The 19,907-nt window shown below is 39.5% G+C and overlaps 1 protein-coding gene across 1 annotated transcript in view; it reads left to right on the forward strand.

The window, feature by feature from the left end:
- Positions 1-14,936, forward strand: part of SLC5A12 (solute carrier family 5 member 12) — a 44,755-nt gene extending 29,819 nt beyond the window's left edge. Inside the window, exons 10-15 of the mRNA XM_022583584.2 lie at positions 880-947; positions 5,704-5,790; positions 8,487-8,653; positions 9,500-9,603; positions 12,583-12,710; positions 14,706-14,936. Coding sequence (XP_022439292.1) covers positions 880-947; positions 5,704-5,790; positions 8,487-8,653; positions 9,500-9,603; positions 12,583-12,710; positions 14,706-14,858 — 707 coding nt within the window. The 3' untranslated portion in view covers positions 14,859-14,936. The remainder of the gene's footprint in view (positions 1-879; positions 948-5,703; positions 5,791-8,486; positions 8,654-9,499; positions 9,604-12,582; positions 12,711-14,705) is intronic.
- The last annotated feature ends 4,971 nt before the right edge of the window (positions 14,937-19,907 follow it).

Raw genomic sequence — 19,907 nt, forward strand, 5'->3', positions numbered from 1 at the left:
TAAGATGGATATGTTGATTCATCCAGCGAGATCCTATGATGCTGGAGGCACCCTGTGCAAGATGCTGCAGAGCGCGGTACCCTGATGGCCCTTATGGTGCTCCAACATAGCCATGTAAACAAAGAAATCGTTATGCAGTATACTGAGGGCCATAATGAAGGTATGAATAAAACATGAAAAGACCAGAAAAATTTTCCAGATTTGCAAAATCTGTGAGGTAAACTGTATAGCTATTTAGCCATTTTAATGATGAAAATCTATCCATATCCCAGAGAGGTTAGTAACCTCTTCAGCTGATTATTGGTGAGTGGTCGAAATGGATTTAATTCTCATGAATTTAATCTGGATTAGCCTAGTATACCAGTGACCTTTCTGCATTTTCATGTTGCTTCCACAGGACAGTTTTCTTCTTCTTTTTTTTTTTTTTTTAAAGATTTTTTTGGATGTGGACCATTTTTAAAGTCTTTCTTGAATTTGTTACAACATTGCTTCTGTTTTATATTTTGGTTTTTTGGCCGCAAGGCATGTGGGATCTTACCTCCCTGACCAGGGATCAAACCTGCACACCCCCTGCATTGGAAGGTGAAGTCTCAACCACTGGACCACCAGAGAAGTCACCAGGACAGAGTTCTTCTTAAATCTTGTAGAGAAGACTCCTCAAGGCTGGATTCCAGCTCATTCTGCCTGACCTAGGAAAGCATGTCTTTGGGAGAAAGTCTCTTAAATGGCCCTCTTGGAGCTTGTGATGGCTAAGCAGGGTGGACAGTCCTTCCTGAGACCCCTTCTAATAGGGCTTACATGAGAGATGGCCCTGGGCAGGAGTTCAGTGGATCCCTCAAAGCCAGCTTGGATGATAGTCATGAAGTTTCTTTTCTCCAGGTCTCTTGTTTGGCATAATATGTACCTCCATGGCTGTGGCTGCATCCCTCCTGGGGAGCGTTGTACAGGTAATGAAAGAGGAAAAAGACACATTTGATTTTGTAGCAACTTTTTACCCACCTTCTTTTCTAATACTTTGCCTATTCCTCCAAATCCCAAATGCTCATACTCTCCAATACCAGGTCCAAGTTACACATGCATGTAAAATTTCAACCAAAATTTCTTTCAAGAGGGGAAACTTTTAAAAACTAGTAATGAGACTCAGTGACAAGGTACACTGTAATAAAATTAGAAAACCTTTTGAAATCCAGATCTGAGAATGTATGATCCTGAAATAAAAGTAGGAATGATAATCTTAGCAGGAAAAACAATAATTACAATTGACATTTATGGAATGCTTATGTTCAAGCTACCATCCCAATTGTATTATCTCATCTAATCCTCATCACTTCTCTATGAGGTAGTATGATTAATGTACTAATTTTACAGATGAAAGAAACTAAGAAATAGAAAGGTGAAGAATTGCCCCAAATTCACATAATGAAAGAGTGGTGGAGCTGGGAAATGGGCCCGCCCCTACCTCTTATCCAGGCTGACCTGTCTCCCATATGTCCAACTCCCAGTTCCATAAAATATCAGCACTAGAAAGAGCTTCAAGGATAATCTGTTTCAACATTCATTTTGTAGATGGTTACAGAAAAGAGTGAAAGTATCCTGCTCAACTTCTCACGTCTGGTTAGTGGCTAAACCAGGTTTACCAGCAGAGTGTCTGGAGCCACCCCTCTTCCCTTCCCAAATTGCCCAACTCACAAAGGACCATTAGATGAACCAATCTTCAGATTCTATTTCAACCCTCTCCATCCCATTGTGTCATTGTATAATTTGAACATCTTGTATACTTTCTTGGCATGGATTAGGTTTTCAATAAATGCTGCTTAAATGAAGACATGAACAAGAGTGAGTGAATAGTCATCACTGATTTTATAGAAAGTGTTTTAGTTCCCAGAATAGTGTATCTTGCTTGATCCTTCCAATGACTACTTATATAGGTTCCATTATTTCCTTTTTCAAGCTCAAGGAACTAAGTCTAGGGGAGTTGAGTGACATGATAATTCATTTTCTATATAAGAGAAGTTGTGGGGCTGGAAACTCGATGTCCTCTCTGCTAAGTATGAACTTTTTAAAATGACAGATATTTGGTGATTTCTTTACAATTTTTGAAGCACTTTGATATCTACCCATTCACACAGCAGAACTGGTGGGTTGATGAGGTTTGTCTTTAGTGACCTCTGCAGCATTTTTTTAGCTCTATTTTCTCCCATTTCCAAGTTGCCTCTAATGCTTTGTGCCCCTTTCTTTTCTCCCCTTTATCTAATTATTATTTACTCTTAAGAAAGTATTACCATGTTCAATTTAGTGAGGATTTGAATCACTAAATTGTTTCCTTCTAGAATTATTTGCATATTAATCTTGTTTGCCATTGAGGTATGAAGGCTCTGGAATAGGTAAAGACTCCTGCAAGGCTGGTGTAACACATAAAACTTATAATGAAGAGGGAGTTGTGAGTGATGCTCTCGTTGACTTGTCCTTATTCAGATAAGTATGCTAGGCTCACTTTCTTCGTTGGTTAAAATGTGTTCACACAGTTTAGGGGACAATGAAAACACTGATGTGTTGTTTCCTAGGAGAGATATTTGTGTCTAAAATGGCCCCCTCATTTCTCCGAAAACATCTGACTTGACAGGTGCAGAAAGACTATAATCCCCCTATTTAATTTTCCAAACAGCTTTGCTAGATCTAATGTAATGGAATAATGTATTCAGGGAATATGGAAGACTGAAACCAAACATCCCATAGGTATACAGCATAGAGCCAGATTTAATTTCATGTTCACAAAACCGACACACACTCGTGGCGTGTGTTTGTTGGTGGTGCTGGGGGTGGGCAGATGTCAGCTCCTTAAACAAAGCCCTTTTCAGTGTTTTAGTTTAGGATTTTCAAAGTGTTTTCCAGAGACCCTCACCCTGGGAAATGCCCCAAGAGTGAAAATTTCCAGTCAAAGACTTGGGAAATGCTGCACAATGTGTTCCCCTTTCAGAAACCCACAGCACACAGTAGCATATCGAAGGCTCTGGGAAGACCTAGCAAGAAAGCTGTTTCCCTTTAAATATGTGACCACAGAACCAAATGCAGGGAGAAGAGATAGGAGGAGGGGCAGGTAACAGCAGCAAAGATCTGTTAACTAGTGATTTGCGGAGCTCCCTCGGAGAAAGGCCATTCTGTCCATTATGCTGCTATCCTACTGACCCTCAGCTAGTTCTACCAAGGCTTGTCATGACCTCCAGGAGTATTCTTTTCTCAATTTAAGAAAGTGCTTTCTTTTTTTTTTTCTTTTATTTGGGGGGAGTGGTCTTCCTTCCTTCCGTCCTTCCTTCCCTCCCTCTCTCCTTCCTTTTTTTTCTTTCCTTCCTTCCTTCCTTCTTCTTTCCTTCTTTTTAAGTATAAAAAAAGTACTTTCTAGCTCTCAAAACATTCCAACCATCAAATGGCCCACTTCAGGAATCAGAGAGCTCACTAACAGGGTAGGTAAGAGGATAATAGTAAGATTATAATAGTAGATAATATTTGGGGGACAATTATCGTGTGCTCCAGAGTGCCCAGGCACTATTCAGAGACTTCTTTTGGATTCCACTTTGAATACTCTCATACACGCACACAGAAACAACCCAGGAAGCAGGTACTTTGATCCCCACTTGACATCTGAGAAAGCTAAGACACAGCAAGGCAACCTCAGTCCTAGAACACACTTTCTGAGCCATTGTCCTTTCCTTGCAGGAGGGGCGTAGGTGAGATTTGGCCACTGAGGTGGAGGTTGTCAGATGAGCTCTGTCTTCCTCCAATTAAACACACTTAATGACAACAAAAAAAGAAAGATAAGAAATTAAGGTTAGTTTTGTACATTAAAGAAATACATATTTTTCAAATCCAGAAATTCTTTGATTTATTTCTCTTTCTAGCATGTGAAGACTTTTTTCCCCCTGGGGCATATTGGCTAAGGACTTCTTTGTAAGAGATTGTTCATTTTCTCTCCCGCAGGAGGAAATAAACATTTTTCCTAACTTATTGATTCTCCCATATAATAGCTAGTAAATTAACTTCCAAATTCAGCAACGACAGCAACTATGAATTAATACTATCAATCAGCAGAGAATATGTCAAGAATATTAAGTATTGACGTTAGGGAAAAGTATCTACTTTAATCTTATTTGCCTCCATCTTGTCAAAGATCAATCTGTATCATTGACTTCTCTAAAAATTATCCTGGAAAAACAATCATAACAGTACATTGTAGCTCATTTTTCTGGATAAATGAATTTATATTGCAGCTGGAGTGGACTTGAAGGCCCCTTGGTCCTATTTCTATTTTTTATAGAGAAAGAAGACTCTCTGAAGTAAAATGAATCTGAGTTAATAATTGAAGGTTCACCAAATTATGTGTTACGTGTGGCAGGGCCAAAATTTGAATCTCAATATCCTCTTAGTGCTGGACTCTTTCAAGAACTTTTTCCCCTTAAACAGAAAAAGGAGACCGTGATGGTAGTCTGTGCTCTTGACTTTATTTATTTTTTTATTTTTTAGGTGGGACTGCTCTTAGGAGAGAAAATGTGGGTTTCAGAGCCAGACAACCCTGGCTTAAAACTCTTAAATCTCATCTCTGCCACTTTCTAACTGAAAGTATACTTTTAATATGTTTTCTCTCAGTCCAAATTTCTCATCTATAAAATCCAGTTAGTGCTACCAACTAAGCAGGGTAATTGTGGGGATGAAATGAGGTCATTTATTTAGAGTGCCAGGGTATTTAATCTTTATTATCTGACACATAAGACACGTAGGGGTGCCTGACAAATAGGAAATATGTATTAAGTCTTTAGAGCATCCTTATCACAGCCACTTTATCTAAGAGCCCTGCAGTTGTATTGATAGAACTAGACAGGGCTGCATTGCAGAGTAGCTTTGTGTGTGTGTGTGTGTGTGTGTGTGTGTGTGCGTGTGTGCACGTGCACATATGTGTGTACATGCTCCCTTGCAGGCATGTCAGTGCCTGTGTATGTTCAAGACTTCTGCAAGGCCATGGCCCAAGGCTATAGGTTGATAGAAAACTAGCTTAATTAAAGCCCCTAACCAGTTCGCCGGCTTCAATAACTTAGAGGTTAAGAGATATGGAAATGCATTTGCCAAACTCTCTCTATATCCAAAGGAGACAGAGCCATAAAAATGGGTTATAGAATATGGAATGTCCAATGTCCTCCCCATCATGTCCCAACTTAATGCTTCAACATCCTTGAGGTATTCTGCTGGGATAGCAGGAGTGAGGTAACAGACAATTATTATTATTAAAATTATAGAATTATTCAAACTAAATTAGAACAGCTGGATCAACTACCTGAGATATTCAACATAAGTTATAGATGTATTTATTAGGTACATTATTTAAAAAGCTTTTGATAAGATAGAAAATATAAACAAATCAATAAGTTCCAGCTTGAGGGAAAACTTATTCTACCAAATCCAAATTGCCTGTGTGTGTTTACGCACACGTGCACACCCTCACACATTGCTTGTAGGCGTTTTTGGTGTTTTACATACACAGTGCTTATTAATGAGCCCAGAATGGAGAAATGATTTCCAGGAAGCACGTGATTAATGAGTGGCACAGTCAGGACTAAGACTGTATTTCACCTCCGGTCCAAGAAAGGGGGTGGTCCTAGGTGGGCCACAGATTCAGGGCAGTGTAGTGTTGATCTGATCTGCTTTGATCCACAGGCTGCCCTCAGCATCCACGGCATGTGTGGGGGACCGATGCTGGGCTTGTTCTCTCTTGGAATCCTGTTCCCTTTTGTGAACTGGAAGGTAAGTCTCCCACACCCCTCTTCACACTTTCCAGCTGAGACTGGGCCCCAGACATTTTCTCCCTCCTCTCAGTCCTCCTTGGAAAGGCTATTTGTCTTTGCCAGAAAAGACTGGGGGCTTCTTTCTACAGCAGAACTAAATAGAACCCCAGCCTTCCAATCTCTGACTTCAGTGAAGCTGTATTAGGAGCAGAAAGCCAAGAAAGTAGTGGTCATGAAATACCATATGTCATGGCATCAAACCTGATTCTGTAGGGTTTAAATTGTCTTCTCTAAATTAAGAGCCCACAAAATGAAATTTAAAATAGATATTGAGATCAGACATAGTTTAGTTAAAACATGATTTTGAAAACTTTAAAAACGTAAATTTTCTTTTCTATATTTAGTTACCCAAAATTATAAGTAATTTAATTAATTAACTAATTTAAGAAAGGGAGGGGAGACCAGCCTGGTATATTCTGACAGCTGAATCTTCTTGGTGTTCTTGGCTGACAAGCTAGTGGTTTGCCTTTAAGTAAACATTGGTTGGATGACTGTGTAGTAAACATAAATCAAAAGGAACACTTATTTGGAAAAATAGTACTATAGTAATATTTTTAAATATTTAAAATATAACTTTTTCAATCTAGCAAAGTTGCCATTTATTGCCATTCATCCACTAACATGCAAATCTTTTTAGAAAGTCTTTAGACTCTAGGAAACCTGACTGTATGCATATTTTTATTTATTTACTTAGTTCTTTTTTTTTTTTTTTTTTAATGTGGTACGCGGGCCTCTCACTGTTGTGGCATCTCACATTGCGGAGCACAGGCTCCGGAAGCGCAGGCTCAGCGGCCATGGCTCACGGGCCCAGCCGCTCCGTGGCATGTGAGATCTTCCTGGACCGGGGCACGAACCCGTGTCCCCTGCATCGGCAGTCAGACTCTCAACCACTGCGCCACCAGGGAACCCCAGTTTTTCATATTTTTAAATATACTACAGAAGTCTTGATAAAGCCTGAGCCACATGGTATACCTAATTAGGTCTCTGTGGCTACCTGACCCTTATTGACCTCTATTCTAGATAAATCTTGTGTAGATAGGTAAAGAGAGTGGATAGATGTGAAACATTTGGGAATTTGTGGTGCTTCCTTGCAGTCTTATTAGGAGACACTTTGTTTTAATCAACTTTTCTGAGATTGAGGTTGACAGGGATAGTTTAATTCTTGCGGAGATAATATGAGGAAAGGTAATTTCCTAGCTACAAAAAAAACCTAATAACTAGCAACATAACAACTTAGTTCATTCTAAACATTAATTTATCTATGTTAGCGAGTTATGGCCCTGCTATTTAATCCAGGAAACCACCTTGTTCTAGATAGAGGAAAGTAAATAATACCAACTGGGGTCACTTCTCCCCTTGTCGTTAGCCATGGCTGATCGTACTAATCAATCACGGCTCTCTTTCCACAGAATGTGGATGCAACCTCAGAATCCTTCTCAGCACAGCTCTCCAGGCAGCTACTATAAATCAGTGAGGGCTGACTCTCCTACTGAAGTCCATTTACCCTTTACTGGTAGGCCAGGGGCCAGCATACTATATCCCTCAAGCTAAATCTAGCTGATCTCCAGTTTTTGGGTGACCTGCAAACTAAAAATGGTTTAGACATTTTTAAATAGTTGTCAAAAATCAAAAGAAAAATAATACTTCATGACACATATATATTATGTGAAATTCACCTTTCAGCGACCACACGTAGTGTTACTGGAACACAGCCACTCTCCTATGTATATATACTGTCTATGGCTGTTTCTGTGCTGTGATGGCAGAATTGGGTAGTTGTGACAGACACTGAATGGCCCACAAAACCTAAAATACTCCTTAGCTGGCTGTTAAGAAGTTTGCAGACCACTGGTCTAGACCAAGAGCCCAGGTATTCGAATCATACACATTGCTTTAGTTTCCCCCAAACTAAAACGAACAGAACATTCTGGTGCTGTAATTGAGGAGTCTTTTTTTCTGAATAAATAGAGAAACTAACAAGTTGTTTTCTGTCACAGAGAAGGCTCAGCTATCTGGCAGAGACCAGCAACATCCAGTGGTCGTGATCCCTGCTCGATTGTTCTGCTTCCTTTACAGGAGAAATGACTCATTGACTTTTAACTTTTTATCAAGAAGTATGACCCTTAAATGACAGGACTAGTAAATATACTTGCTAGTAGTTAGACTCAAACTAAAAACTCCAAACTTGGGAGTCAGAGGACTTGAGCAGAATTACTTGGGAAGAGCTATGAGGGTAAAAGTTTCTATATAGTAGTAGCTTATAATGGCTGTCAGTGAAAAATGACCCCAGCAACTCCATTATCTGAGGTTTTCCTGCATTCCTGAAACTCTTCTACTGGAAACTGAGATTCAGCAGACGTTTAAGTGATGAGGAAGAAGCCGAAAAGGAGAAAAAAAATTCCTGCTAGAAATTTTACATATAATGCCCACTGTAAAACCCTCCAATGTCTTCATTTAAGGAACCATTTATTCCTATTAAAGCTACATTGTGGGGGGTTGAAGGCAGGCAGTGTAAGTGGGCTGTTTCTAGCACATGTGGCCAAGATCTGGGGTAGAAAACCGGAATCCCTGAGACACAAGACTCATCATCTCATTATTCTTTCAATGGCTTTGTCAAATCTCTCATTATTATTATTATTTTTTTTCTTCATCAAGGGTGCCCTAGGAGGCCTTCTGACTGGGATCATCTTGTCATTTTGGGTGGCCATTGGGGCCTTAATTTACCCTGCACCAACCTCCAAGACATGGCCTTTGCCTTTATCAACTGACCAGTGTGTCCCAACAAATGTGACAGAATCAGTGCCTCCACTGCTGTCCAGCAGGTATGCTGACCTTCAGGATAGCATCAGGTCCCAGAGAGAGGGTCACCAGGTTAGAGAAAAGTGCATTCTTCTGTGCTAAGTCTGAGGAGACCATCTTGCTCCCCTATGAGAATCGCTCTGGGTGGTACCCATCATTGAAGAGTGTCTGGGGGCTCCAGCTTTCTGTAAATATCCATCCCTCTGCATCCTGATGCCCAAGAGTGAACTTGGCAAGAGGGCTAATTGGAGGTCTGAGTTCTCAGGTCCATTATGTTGTTTCTTCCTTACTGCCTGTGCTTATTCTATCCTCTTTTCTTGGAATGCTAAATCCTAGTCCTAACTGCCTTCTTTGATTGATTAAAACTAACCATTTTAAAAAAATAATTTGAGGCATCATCTCACATATCAGCCTGGGTTTGACACTCTTTCTGAATATTCTCCAAATCCTTTGTTTCTCTTCCACCACGGCGTTCTAGCCTATTTTATGATTGTCAGCTCCTACATGTAGACTTCGTGGCTTACTCATCTTTAATCTCCAGTGTCTGTCACAATTTCTGGCACTAAATCTGGGCCTTGTAAATGTCTGAAGAATAAATAATGCAAAAGAAATGGAAGGCACGGTCCTCATTGCAATTGTGGTTCAGTAGCAAGACTTGTCATTCACAGATGGATTGGGTTGAGTGGAATATAAAGTACAACTAGTCTACTAGTCGGTTTTAAAAAAAAAATAATCAAGTGACAAAAAGTTAAGCTTTGGGGGTTTTGAGAGATGCCAGTCCCCAAAATGAACCCTCGGCTGTCCTGTAAGTCGCTGTGAATCCTGACTCCACACACACGGAACTGATGGTGTGCCATTGTTCTCTGCAGACCTGCCATCGCTGAGACCTGGTATGCGCTCTCCTACCTATACTACAGTGCAGTAGGCTGCCTGGGATGCATGGCTGCTGGGGTAATCATCAGCTTTGCGACAGGTCGGTTGCATGCCTTCCTCTTCTGGGGACCAAGAAAGACGTGGGCTGGTCTCACCCACTTCTGGACTAGGCAGCTGTCTTATGGGTCTGAATTTGGGTCCACCACAAAAAGTCCGTTTTCCCAAAGGGATATTATCTACTTTCTCCAAACTGACATGTAAAAGCATCCCCCTGATTATTGTACACGTGATTACTAATATGTATAGTGTATTCTTAAATATTCCCCATATATTATTAAAAAAAGATCTTTAGACACATGGCCCTCAGGGGCCTGAGTAGGAAGAATCCTTTGCAATATATCAGTAAGAAGATTAAATATTAAGAGTGGTTCTTTTCCCCTTCATCTCAGTTTTTTCCTCATAAATGCCTTACTATCTATCTCATGGGTTAGCCTTTACTAACCTACTAGATAAGCAGAGGAGAGTCTTACTGTTGCTTTTGCATATGGTGTCCTTCGGAGGCCAGTCCTCTAGGCCCAGGAGTTCTGCAGTGAGCAGCTTCACTCTACACCATTTCTGGTACCAGTGTTGACTTCCCCCCTGTGCCTTGAGCCATAGTCCCTCTGATGGTTCAGTGTCCTTTTTATGCCAAAGCTCATGAAGGATTGGTGGGGGAGGATGGCATGGAATAGGCCCACTGTAATCTACTCTGCCTCTTTGGAGTATGCAGTTTAGCCGAATCAAATATTAAGATATTCTAGCTTTCCACTACCATTATATAGTCACAGGCTATACGGGAAGTCAAGATTCCTACTTAACACAAAATCTGAATGGCAATATTCCTGGTGACTTAGAAACACTATGTGCAAGCTCCAATGCCTTATTGCTCTGGGCAAGAGATCACCAGCTCTTCATTTAAATGTAAGCCAATCTTGGCTATGATAAGGAATAGAGCATAAATTTTGTAACCCCAGCCGTTCATGAACTCCCCAAATATTCTTCTTTATGGAAAATGGGCTCAAATGAAAGGTGGTCTATTTATGGTGCTTAGGTTTTTTCCTCAGTGCCCTAACAACCATGGAGGCTTCCTTGATCCTAGTAGGATACACCTAGACTTATCAGTTGAGTGGTCAGTCACCTTTAGAAGACAGCTAGAGTTTTAGCTGCCTGGTTCCAAAGCAGGTATTGTGGGCATCATAAATTCTAGGTATTTTCCAGATGCTTGTTGGAATTGACATGTTCTTGTGTTGATGCAGCAGCCATTATGTTGTATTTAGATGGAAACTCCTTTGCCATCTTGAGCACAAACAACTGTCCTTGTATCAACCCTTGTGTTTTATTTTTCTACAAATATCCAAAATCTTAGGGAAATGTCCTTAACACCAAAAGGAAGCACTTTATCAGAGGGTAGTTATGGCACTCGACCAAATCTTTGAAAATAGTTTTGATCCTTGCCTCCTGGTACCTATCTTCCAAATGAGGCCCTAGTGCTATCTGAACACCTTCAGGTCTGGTTACAAAGGGGCTTTCATAAACCTTCTATAACACCCAGTGAATCTTTTAAAAGGTCTTAAAATGTTAACTGTTTGCAGGACAGGGTCAGTGGGGAATCCAGGGGCCTTTTGTGGGCCTGCTCATCGTATGTCGTATATTGTCTTGTTCTTGCTATTTGTCTTGCTTGGTCTTAATAGGTGATCATTTCAATTCTGCTTCTTCTAGATGATCTAGCACTTCGAATATATGCTATTTATGCTACTCATAAAATAGAATTATGTCTATTTTGATTAGTACCTCCAGATGGTTTATATCATTAATGCTTCTCTGCATCAGCTATTAAAAGGTGATCTTGGCCCAAGATATACTTTAAAGTTTTTGTTATTACTGGTAAAATTCTACTGGGCAGTTAAGAGTTGTTTTCCTTTACCTCGTTAACCTTGTGAAATGAAAATACCATTTCCTAAGTCAAGAACAAATATCTTCATCAGTTTATTAGGTGGCCAGAACCTCCCACTCTGAGGGCACTGTGTGGGTTTATTCTAGTCTGGTTTCCACTGCACAGCAGTTTGTACTCGTGTGAACCTTCCCAATTTGTTTCTTCATGTATCATGTAGCTACAGGTCTCAGATATAAAACCTTTAGTTATCAATTCATTAAGTTTATCTCTTAGGTCGGGGGTCAGTAAACTAAGAACACATTTGGTCCGTTACTTCTTTTTATAAATAAAGTTTTATAGAAACACAGTCATGCCCATTCATATACTATTGTCTCTGGCTGATTTCACTCTACAAAGGTAGAGTTGAGTAATTGCAACAAAGACCCTCTGGCCATATGTTTACCGTACACATATATATGATTCCTGACAATTTAGAATGTAATCTATAACATTTCTCTGACAAGATCAAAGATCCAACACAGAGGTTAGTAAACTTTTTACGTTAAAGGCTAGGCAGTAAATATTTTAGGCTCTGCTGGCCGGAGACTCTGGTTCCACAACAGGGTTGAAGGAATAGGACATTGAACAGGTATGTTTTAATGATAAGGAAGGAGATGTCAGGGAAGTCCAGGGTAGCTGGAGGGAACATGAAGGTATTCCTTGTTCAGGATGCTGGCATGAAAGGAAGAAAAAACAGTAAAAATAATCTTCCTAATTTCACTAATACTGATTCTGATGACCTCTAATAGATCTGATTTGGTGGAAAACTGAGAGCTTTCCTAAAGGAAGGAATTATATAATTCCTGTAGCCTCCTCTGCTGGCCTACAAAGGGTACTAGGAGGGTTTTCCACAATAAATATTTAAAAATAAATATGTTGTTTCTATTTGTTTAAGGCCGTGAGTTTGCCTGACCTGACAGTTTGTGGATGTTTAAAAGCAAACTCTCACTTTTTTGAGCAGTTACCAATTTCTGTTTTTTAACCAATCAGGCCTCTTTTCACCCTTCTCCTAAGAAGTGACCTGCTTCTCAAGTGGACAATGCTTAAATCATCAAAGAAACTCCTGGAAGTGTGCAACAACTTACCCATTTTTCCTTTTGTTAATAGGTCACCAAAAGGGCAAGGATATTCAACCGCTGCTAATTAGACCGGTTTGCAATTTATTTTGCTTTTGGTCCAAGAAATACAAAACACTGTGCTGGTGTGGTGTTCAGCATGACAGTGGAACAGAGCAGGTGAGCTGATGTTTGAGCTTCTGAATAATGTGAATTGGCTCAAAAGGATTCCCTTTCTGCCCATTTAAAACATCTACAAGGCTGAGTGCAAGGAGGGAAGGCAGTGGATATGAGAACCTGAAAGAATCTGGGTTTCCACTTCAGTTACCTCAGCTAACTAGTTTTTAAGCACGTAAATTATGTTGATAGGTAAATGTGCCTTTGGGCTGAATTGTCGTTGCAACTGATCAAGTTCCAAAATTCCCTTTAATCCCTGTGAGGGCAAATTCTAGGAAAATTTTTAAAAATTAATAATAGAAAAGGAAGAAAAGAGGGGGCACATCTAGTATAATGGTGAAAAGCATGGGCTTTAGAGTCAGCCCTGGGTTTAATCCTGGTTCCATGTCTAACTTTCCTTGGGTGAGTTATTTAACCTCTTGGAACTTCAGCTTTTATCTGTGAACTGGGGGGAAACCATGCACCGTGATCTACACATGAACATCTCCAGTGTGCCATGAGGTGTAAATATAAAGTAAGATTTATTGGTGGAACTTCTTAGGTAGAGAAGTGACAGGATATACATAACCTCCCAGCTCTCCCCTTGTCCCGCTGAGAATTGTGTTTAGGCCACACAGGGCTAGGGACATTGTTCCAGTGCTATTAAGGTCTAGAGACACTGTCTGAGTACGATTAAGGTCATATCAGCCCAAGACCACCAGGAACAGCCTGTGGTCAGACCAAATTGGACTTATTGACTTGATACATACAGCAAGGGGACAGGGCTACCCCAGGGGAACCAGGGAGTGCCACCCTCAACAAGAGGGTAAAGGTTCGGGCTCCCACTGAAAGATTCTGAGAAGGGTCTAAGTAAGAGAAGTGGGAATGAAGATAAAGCCACCTGGGGCAGCACTGCTCAAAGAGCAGCAATCGCTCAATGAGTTACTATGGCAACCGGTAATTCCAAGACCTTGGAAGAAGCACTGTTTCCTGTTGGAGTTGCAACAGGTCTTATCTGTGTCTGTCCTCTCAGCCTGATTACAGGCAGGCATTTTTTTTTTCTTTTTTAGTGAGGGCTTATTATTTGTTCTTTCAGACCCAGATATTTTACTCTTTCAGTACTTTAGGGGAGAGACTCTTCGCCCTTATCACAACTCCTAAGATGTCATTTGTTTTCCTTCCTCAAAACACCATAATAACATGTATGTGAAGTAAAGCTGAGTTTCATAGTTTTGCCATGAGGAGAGCATCACCTTGACAAGGGCTCAGAATGGGAAAGCAGTCTATTTGCTGAGATGACAGCCAGCAAAGCAGTGTATTGTTTGGATAAATGGATTTTGAGGAAGTTCTAGAAGGAAAGAATCATGTTATTTACTGCTTTATAGACTTACCTTCCCAGGCCTGAGTTTCCTGGAATAAATGAGAAATCCTGTTAATGCAGGCAGCTTCTGTTCTCAAGGCTGAGTCGAGAGTGGGAGGGGGCACTTAGTATGTCATTACTGGGCTCCTTTGCCAAAGGCTAACACTGAGCAGCCTCCTGGGAAGTTTGCATACAGGGACCCCTGTTGTAACCAGAGGCCTTGCTGTTCACAGGAAGGCGGGAGGGGGGGCCCTTCTGAGACATAGGTTTGTCTCTCCTCAGGAGGTAATACTACTACCTCACAGGACTGTTGCACTAGATATATAAACTTCTTCACACCACACATTGATGTATTGTGAATGCTCACTAAATTGTTCTTTCTGTTTTTATGATCATTAGAAGTAGTACCTACATGGATTGAGGCATCAAAATTATCAGTTAGGAAGTGCCTTGGGTCAGTTATTTGTACGTATTTTCATATCTATCTATCATTTCATATTTATCTATCATTTATTTATTTCATGTTTATCTATCATTTAGTTATTTTCATATTTATCTATCATTTTTTTCCAAAGGGAGAGGCTAAGCAAGATTCCCTCAGTTTGATTTGGAATACATTAAGACTATCCCACTGATATGTGTCTTTCCATTTTCCTCAGGAAAACCTTGAGAATGGCAGTACCTGGAAACAAGGGGCTGAATCTGTCTTACAAAACGGCCTCAGGCGAGAAAGCCTGGTCCATGTTCCAGGCTATGATCCCAAGGACAAAAACTATGACAACATGGCTTTAGAGAAGATTACCCATTTCTAAGGCAACACACACACGCACACACATGACACACACACAGCCCACAGATTCTTGCCCATTGGTTAGTAGACTTCTGTACTTGCCCCTGCTAGAAGACAGGGATGTCTAATATGTATTTACACTTATTCAAGACCACAAATAACATGACTGTTCCCAAGAATATTCTGCAGGTTATTCTTTGGAAGACCCCACTTTCAGGTGAGAAAAAACAGCCAAGCGTTAAGTGCCCGGCAACTTCCTTTTTGAATAAACTAGGGCTTGATTTCATCATAGTGCAAGAATCAGTCTCCTTGCTTTGTGTTATAATAAAACTTCAGGGGTTTTGTTTGTTGGGTTTTTCTGTAGTTTTTTTAAACCATCAAATATGTTGGAGTTCGCAGGAGGGGAGATGCATATTAAATGCTTCTCTGCCACTGCTGATAAGACAAGGGAATGGCATCCACCCCAGCACCCCCCTTCACATATATGTGAACTCATGTCACATCCCTGCATCCTGCAAGTGCAGTTAGAACACTTAACTGCTTTTTTTGTTTTGTTTTGTTTTGTTTTTTTGCGGTACGCGGGCCTCTCACTGTTGCGGCCTCTCCCGTTGCGGAGCACAGGCTCCGGACGCGCAGGCTCAGCGGCCATGGCTCACGGGCCCAACCACTCCGCGGCATGTGGGATCTTCCCGGACCGGGGTATGAACCCGTGTCTCCTGCATCGGCAGGCGGACTCTCAATCACTGCGCCACCAGGGAAGCCCAGAGCACTTAACTGCTTTTGATCCCTTCCCCCAACCCACCCACACACCTTTAAGTCCTCTTCCAGTCATTCTTGCGATTACAGCTGTCCTGACAAAGCCTTGAAATTAATTTTGCTCAGCAAAGGAGAGGCTGGTATGTTTGGTAAGTAGGAGTAATTATAACTAAATACTCTGCTCCCTTTGTGTTTTCAGTGTAGTATTTCTTCTTCCCTTCTATCACCTTACAATGAAAAATTCAGTCTGTGCTCAGTAAGAAGTCTGGAGTCTTTCTCTAGGGCTGGGTAAAGAGGAAAGGCACATCCTATAGGAAGCTGTTAGGACAATATTGTGTAAAAGAACCTTGCAGATAGCTTACCAGCCCACAGGGGATTCCAGTAGCCCTAGGGTCTTCTTTGGTGCCAAAGGCTTTGTCCACAGGATTTCTACTCTTTTGTTCAGCTCACACCTGAAAGCTCAATGCATTCCATCAGGCTGAGGTGACAGAAGTAAAGATCTTAGTAGTTGAACTCTAGAAAATAATTGCTAAAGTTCTGGAGTGAGAGGGGACCACAGATCAAGAACTGAATTAATAAATGGAGAGGCAGTGAAAGCTTTTTGAAAGAAGCCAAGAAATAAAATCCTTAAAGGGTAAAAAAGAACCAGTGCCATATGGGCTAGATCAGAGGAAAGATAGTAGGAAACAAACCAATGTCTCAGTGTCAGGTATATTAGGGCAGGTGACAGATATTTGTTTTGGTGGCCAGGTAAGATCAAGAGGCCTAGAAAGACTATGTGTCAGCAAAGTAAGAAGAAATGGTCCAAATAGGCAGGGATAAGGAGTCCCAAAGGCTGGGTGGTTTAAATGTTACCCAGAAGGAGAAAACTTTAAAAGAAGCATGAGATAGGGGAAAAATTTTTATGAAACTGGTGTTTATTAATAGGGAGAGAAGGTAGAAAGAGGGGAAAAACAATCAATAGAGGAATTTAAAAAATAGCTGGAGTTTATAAGCCACAGTCTATTGCTTGCCTTCTCTTCTCCAGTCTCAAAGAGGAGAGGAAATAATAGGAGAGGAAGAGAAAATTGGGCTGTGGTTTACAAGAGAAACAAGAAAAATACATTCTGAAAAAGGAGGAAAGAAGTGAAAAGGGAGTACACTGGGGAAAATACCTGAAAATGAGAAGGAAAAGAATTTCTAAAAACGTTTTTGAGGTCCAGCAAGTTAATGAAGGTATTGATCTAAGTATTTGCAAATTGAGAAGTGTAATTACTTTCCAAATGATTTAGGAGTTAGGACATTTTTATCAATTAGAACTTCAGAAATACATTAGATGGGTGTTGAAATCTGGGCCAAACCTCACTGTCTTGGTCAATATGATAGAGAAGGAAAAAAAAAACAAAACCCTGAGGATAAGAATTAGATTAACAGTAGCTATATATATATATATACTATATGTATATATGCACTATATATATAGTAGCAATATATATGAAATTTATATATATATATATAGTAGCCATATATAGATGAAATTTGGAATACAACTTTCACTTGGAATTCCACAAAACCAAAATGTACCATATAGTTTTTCATTTTACTCACAAATTATCCTACAGATATTTCACTAGCTCAGTACTTTCCCAGAAAGTTTTTTGGATACTTTTTCAGTCACTAATTTTTTCACCCGGAGTGTTATCAAAGCATAAAATGACTTGCACATGGAAAAGAGTACTATATTATTATAAAAATATCATGTGATGGAGCCTATGGCATTCTGAGGTCACATTTCAGAGCTTTTAGAGGTCAGTATATGTATCCTGCTTGATTCTTCCTGATTGAACAGATGCAAAATCTAACATTTTAGCTAGAGAGCAGATGGGGATCCACAGGGGAACCATCTTCCAGAGTACGTAGAAACTACATTTGCTGTGTAGTGAAGCAGACGGGAACTACAAGGGCAGAGTCAACAGATTTGCCCAGTCAGTCATAGCACACCTCTCCTCCCTCACTCCTCCCTAGGGATGTCAGCTCAGAGTTGTGTCAAGGCCGCAGGTGCAGTACAAAGTCTGTCCAGGGCTAAGTTCAAAGCCATAAAAATGGGTTAAATTTGTGGTTGGTTTTGTCACAGAGTGAACAGGGATATTTTCAATAAGAGGGGCAATGAATGATGAGTTCCTAGGGTGGCCTAAAATGTGCCAAACTTGATGCCAGTCTCTATCTTTTAAACATACTCACAGATATGGGTAAAAATGGAACCGAATGACCTCAATGCCTCTTTCACTCATTCGGAATGAATTCGTTTTGATGACTGACATTCTCTCTGTCACCATTTGGAGCAAGGAGTACAGCTTATTGACTGAGGTGAGGGATTGGAGTCAAACGGCTTCAGGTTCAAATGTAAGCTCTAACAAAAATTATCTTGGTAATCTTGGGCAAGGCTTTTTGAACTTTAGTTTATTCACAAATTAAAAGGAGCAAACATTGTCCCTACTTAATGGGATTGTTGTGAGGATTTACAGAGGTAATCCTCTAAAGCAGTTAGCGCAGTGACTGACCCGCATGGAACACTCAACTCTTGTTAGTCTGCAGTATATGAAGAAAATGGTATCCATTCCAGTATTCATTTTAAGTTAAATTGGTTCGCTGTTTCCCGTTAAGATTTTCAAGATACTGGTTTAGTATATGCATTACTGAATTAGTTTGAAATTAGAGATAACAAGATAAACATAATGCATTATATAAATTAAAAATCATGTCACATATTTTCAAACAGTAGCTCTTTTAATGCTGAGTTTAAATAAAATATGATTTTCCAGAGAGTAACTTTTCTGAAGATCTTAAATTCTCGAAAAAGAAAAAAAAAACTACTGTTATAAAGATAGACAGGTTTTGTTACTGAAAAGTGCAATATTCATATCTATGATTTAAGTACTACATTTATAAATGTAAACCTTGATAAGTAAACAGCATCTCAACCCAAGTTGGCCACTCAATGCACAGGTAATGGCAACTGTGATTCTCTGAACAACAATGGAAGGGGGAGGACTTTTCCCTTTGTGTAATTCAAATAAATTTTCTTTAATATAAATTTCATTGTTTTGTGATTTTATATGGTTATACCATTTCTTTCTAAAGATAAAAACAAATAAACCACAGACCAGGGGGCTTTGTGAACAGTATTTCAAAGAGAGTATTATTGAAATATTTTTATGGTATTACAATCTTAATTAAACATTATTGCAAAGATCAGATCAGAAAATAGAAAACACAGAGGAGTCTCCCTTTAATTGTTCTTTTAGAAATAAATTCTTTTAAAATACTAGACAGTTTAGCTCTCCTTCTGTACATTTGCATATTTAGAAATCTCATGGCTCAATCTCAATATTGTAAGGTAAATAAGTTTTCTGTAGAGTTAACCTCTTTTATTCAGCATTAATAACCTTGAAGTATTGATATAATCTATTTTCAAACAAATAAAATTTAACTGATATTACCAATGATGTATATTAAAATGATACAAAAATTTAAATTAAGCAAGCGTAACTAGTAATTGATTGTAAATCACCTAATGGGTTATTTTAATTGTAATTCTTGGAAAGAGTTAATGCCATTATTTCCTCCTCCATTCCAATCTCCTGACCAAACCAATCTAGATTTGTAAACACCTATGTGAATAACAAACACTCATAAGCCCAACTTTCTTTTACTGCACTTTTGGTATTTGAAATATCAAGCTATCTTCACAAGACAGATGTAAGGTTGTAAATGTTTGGCTACTTAATCACAAAATGGCCCTTACTTGGGATGTCAGTATATCAGTGGCTCTCTCACTATACTCTCATGACAAATTAGAAAAATAATCCTACTCTATAATGGAAAATATTAGTTGATAATGATATTTCTGAACATCAACAGGAAATTTAAGATGATATTTTTGTATTTCCAAAACTGTATGCAGCTTTCTCATAGAGCCCTGGAATACCACTAAATTTAATACTATATTTATCTAACTAGTTAATTTTAGAAAAATGCCTATAGAATAAGTATAGATATATAATTATTTTAATTATTTCTTTTAAAAATAAGTGCAGATTGAAGTGCATTCAAGTGATTAATGTGAATATTCTCTACAGGGTTAGGAGTGGGGTGCAAAATAGTTATTTTCCCTAAAGTCTTTTATTTAAACAATATAGTAAGGCAGGTCTACCAAGTGACCAAGTAAACATATGTCAAAATAAGGTTGACATATTGTTATATAACATGACATCTTTTTCAGTGTTTTCGATAATGTCTATAACATTTGGGCTACCCAGGGCTTCACACACACACA

The sequence above is a fragment of the Delphinapterus leucas genome, chromosome 7 (genome assembly GCF_059928025.1).
Source record: "Delphinapterus leucas isolate spDelLeu-1000000601 "Yukka" chromosome 7, BTC_Dleu_Yukka2, whole genome shotgun sequence".
Lineage (NCBI taxonomy): Eukaryota > Metazoa > Chordata > Mammalia > Artiodactyla > Monodontidae > Delphinapterus > Delphinapterus leucas.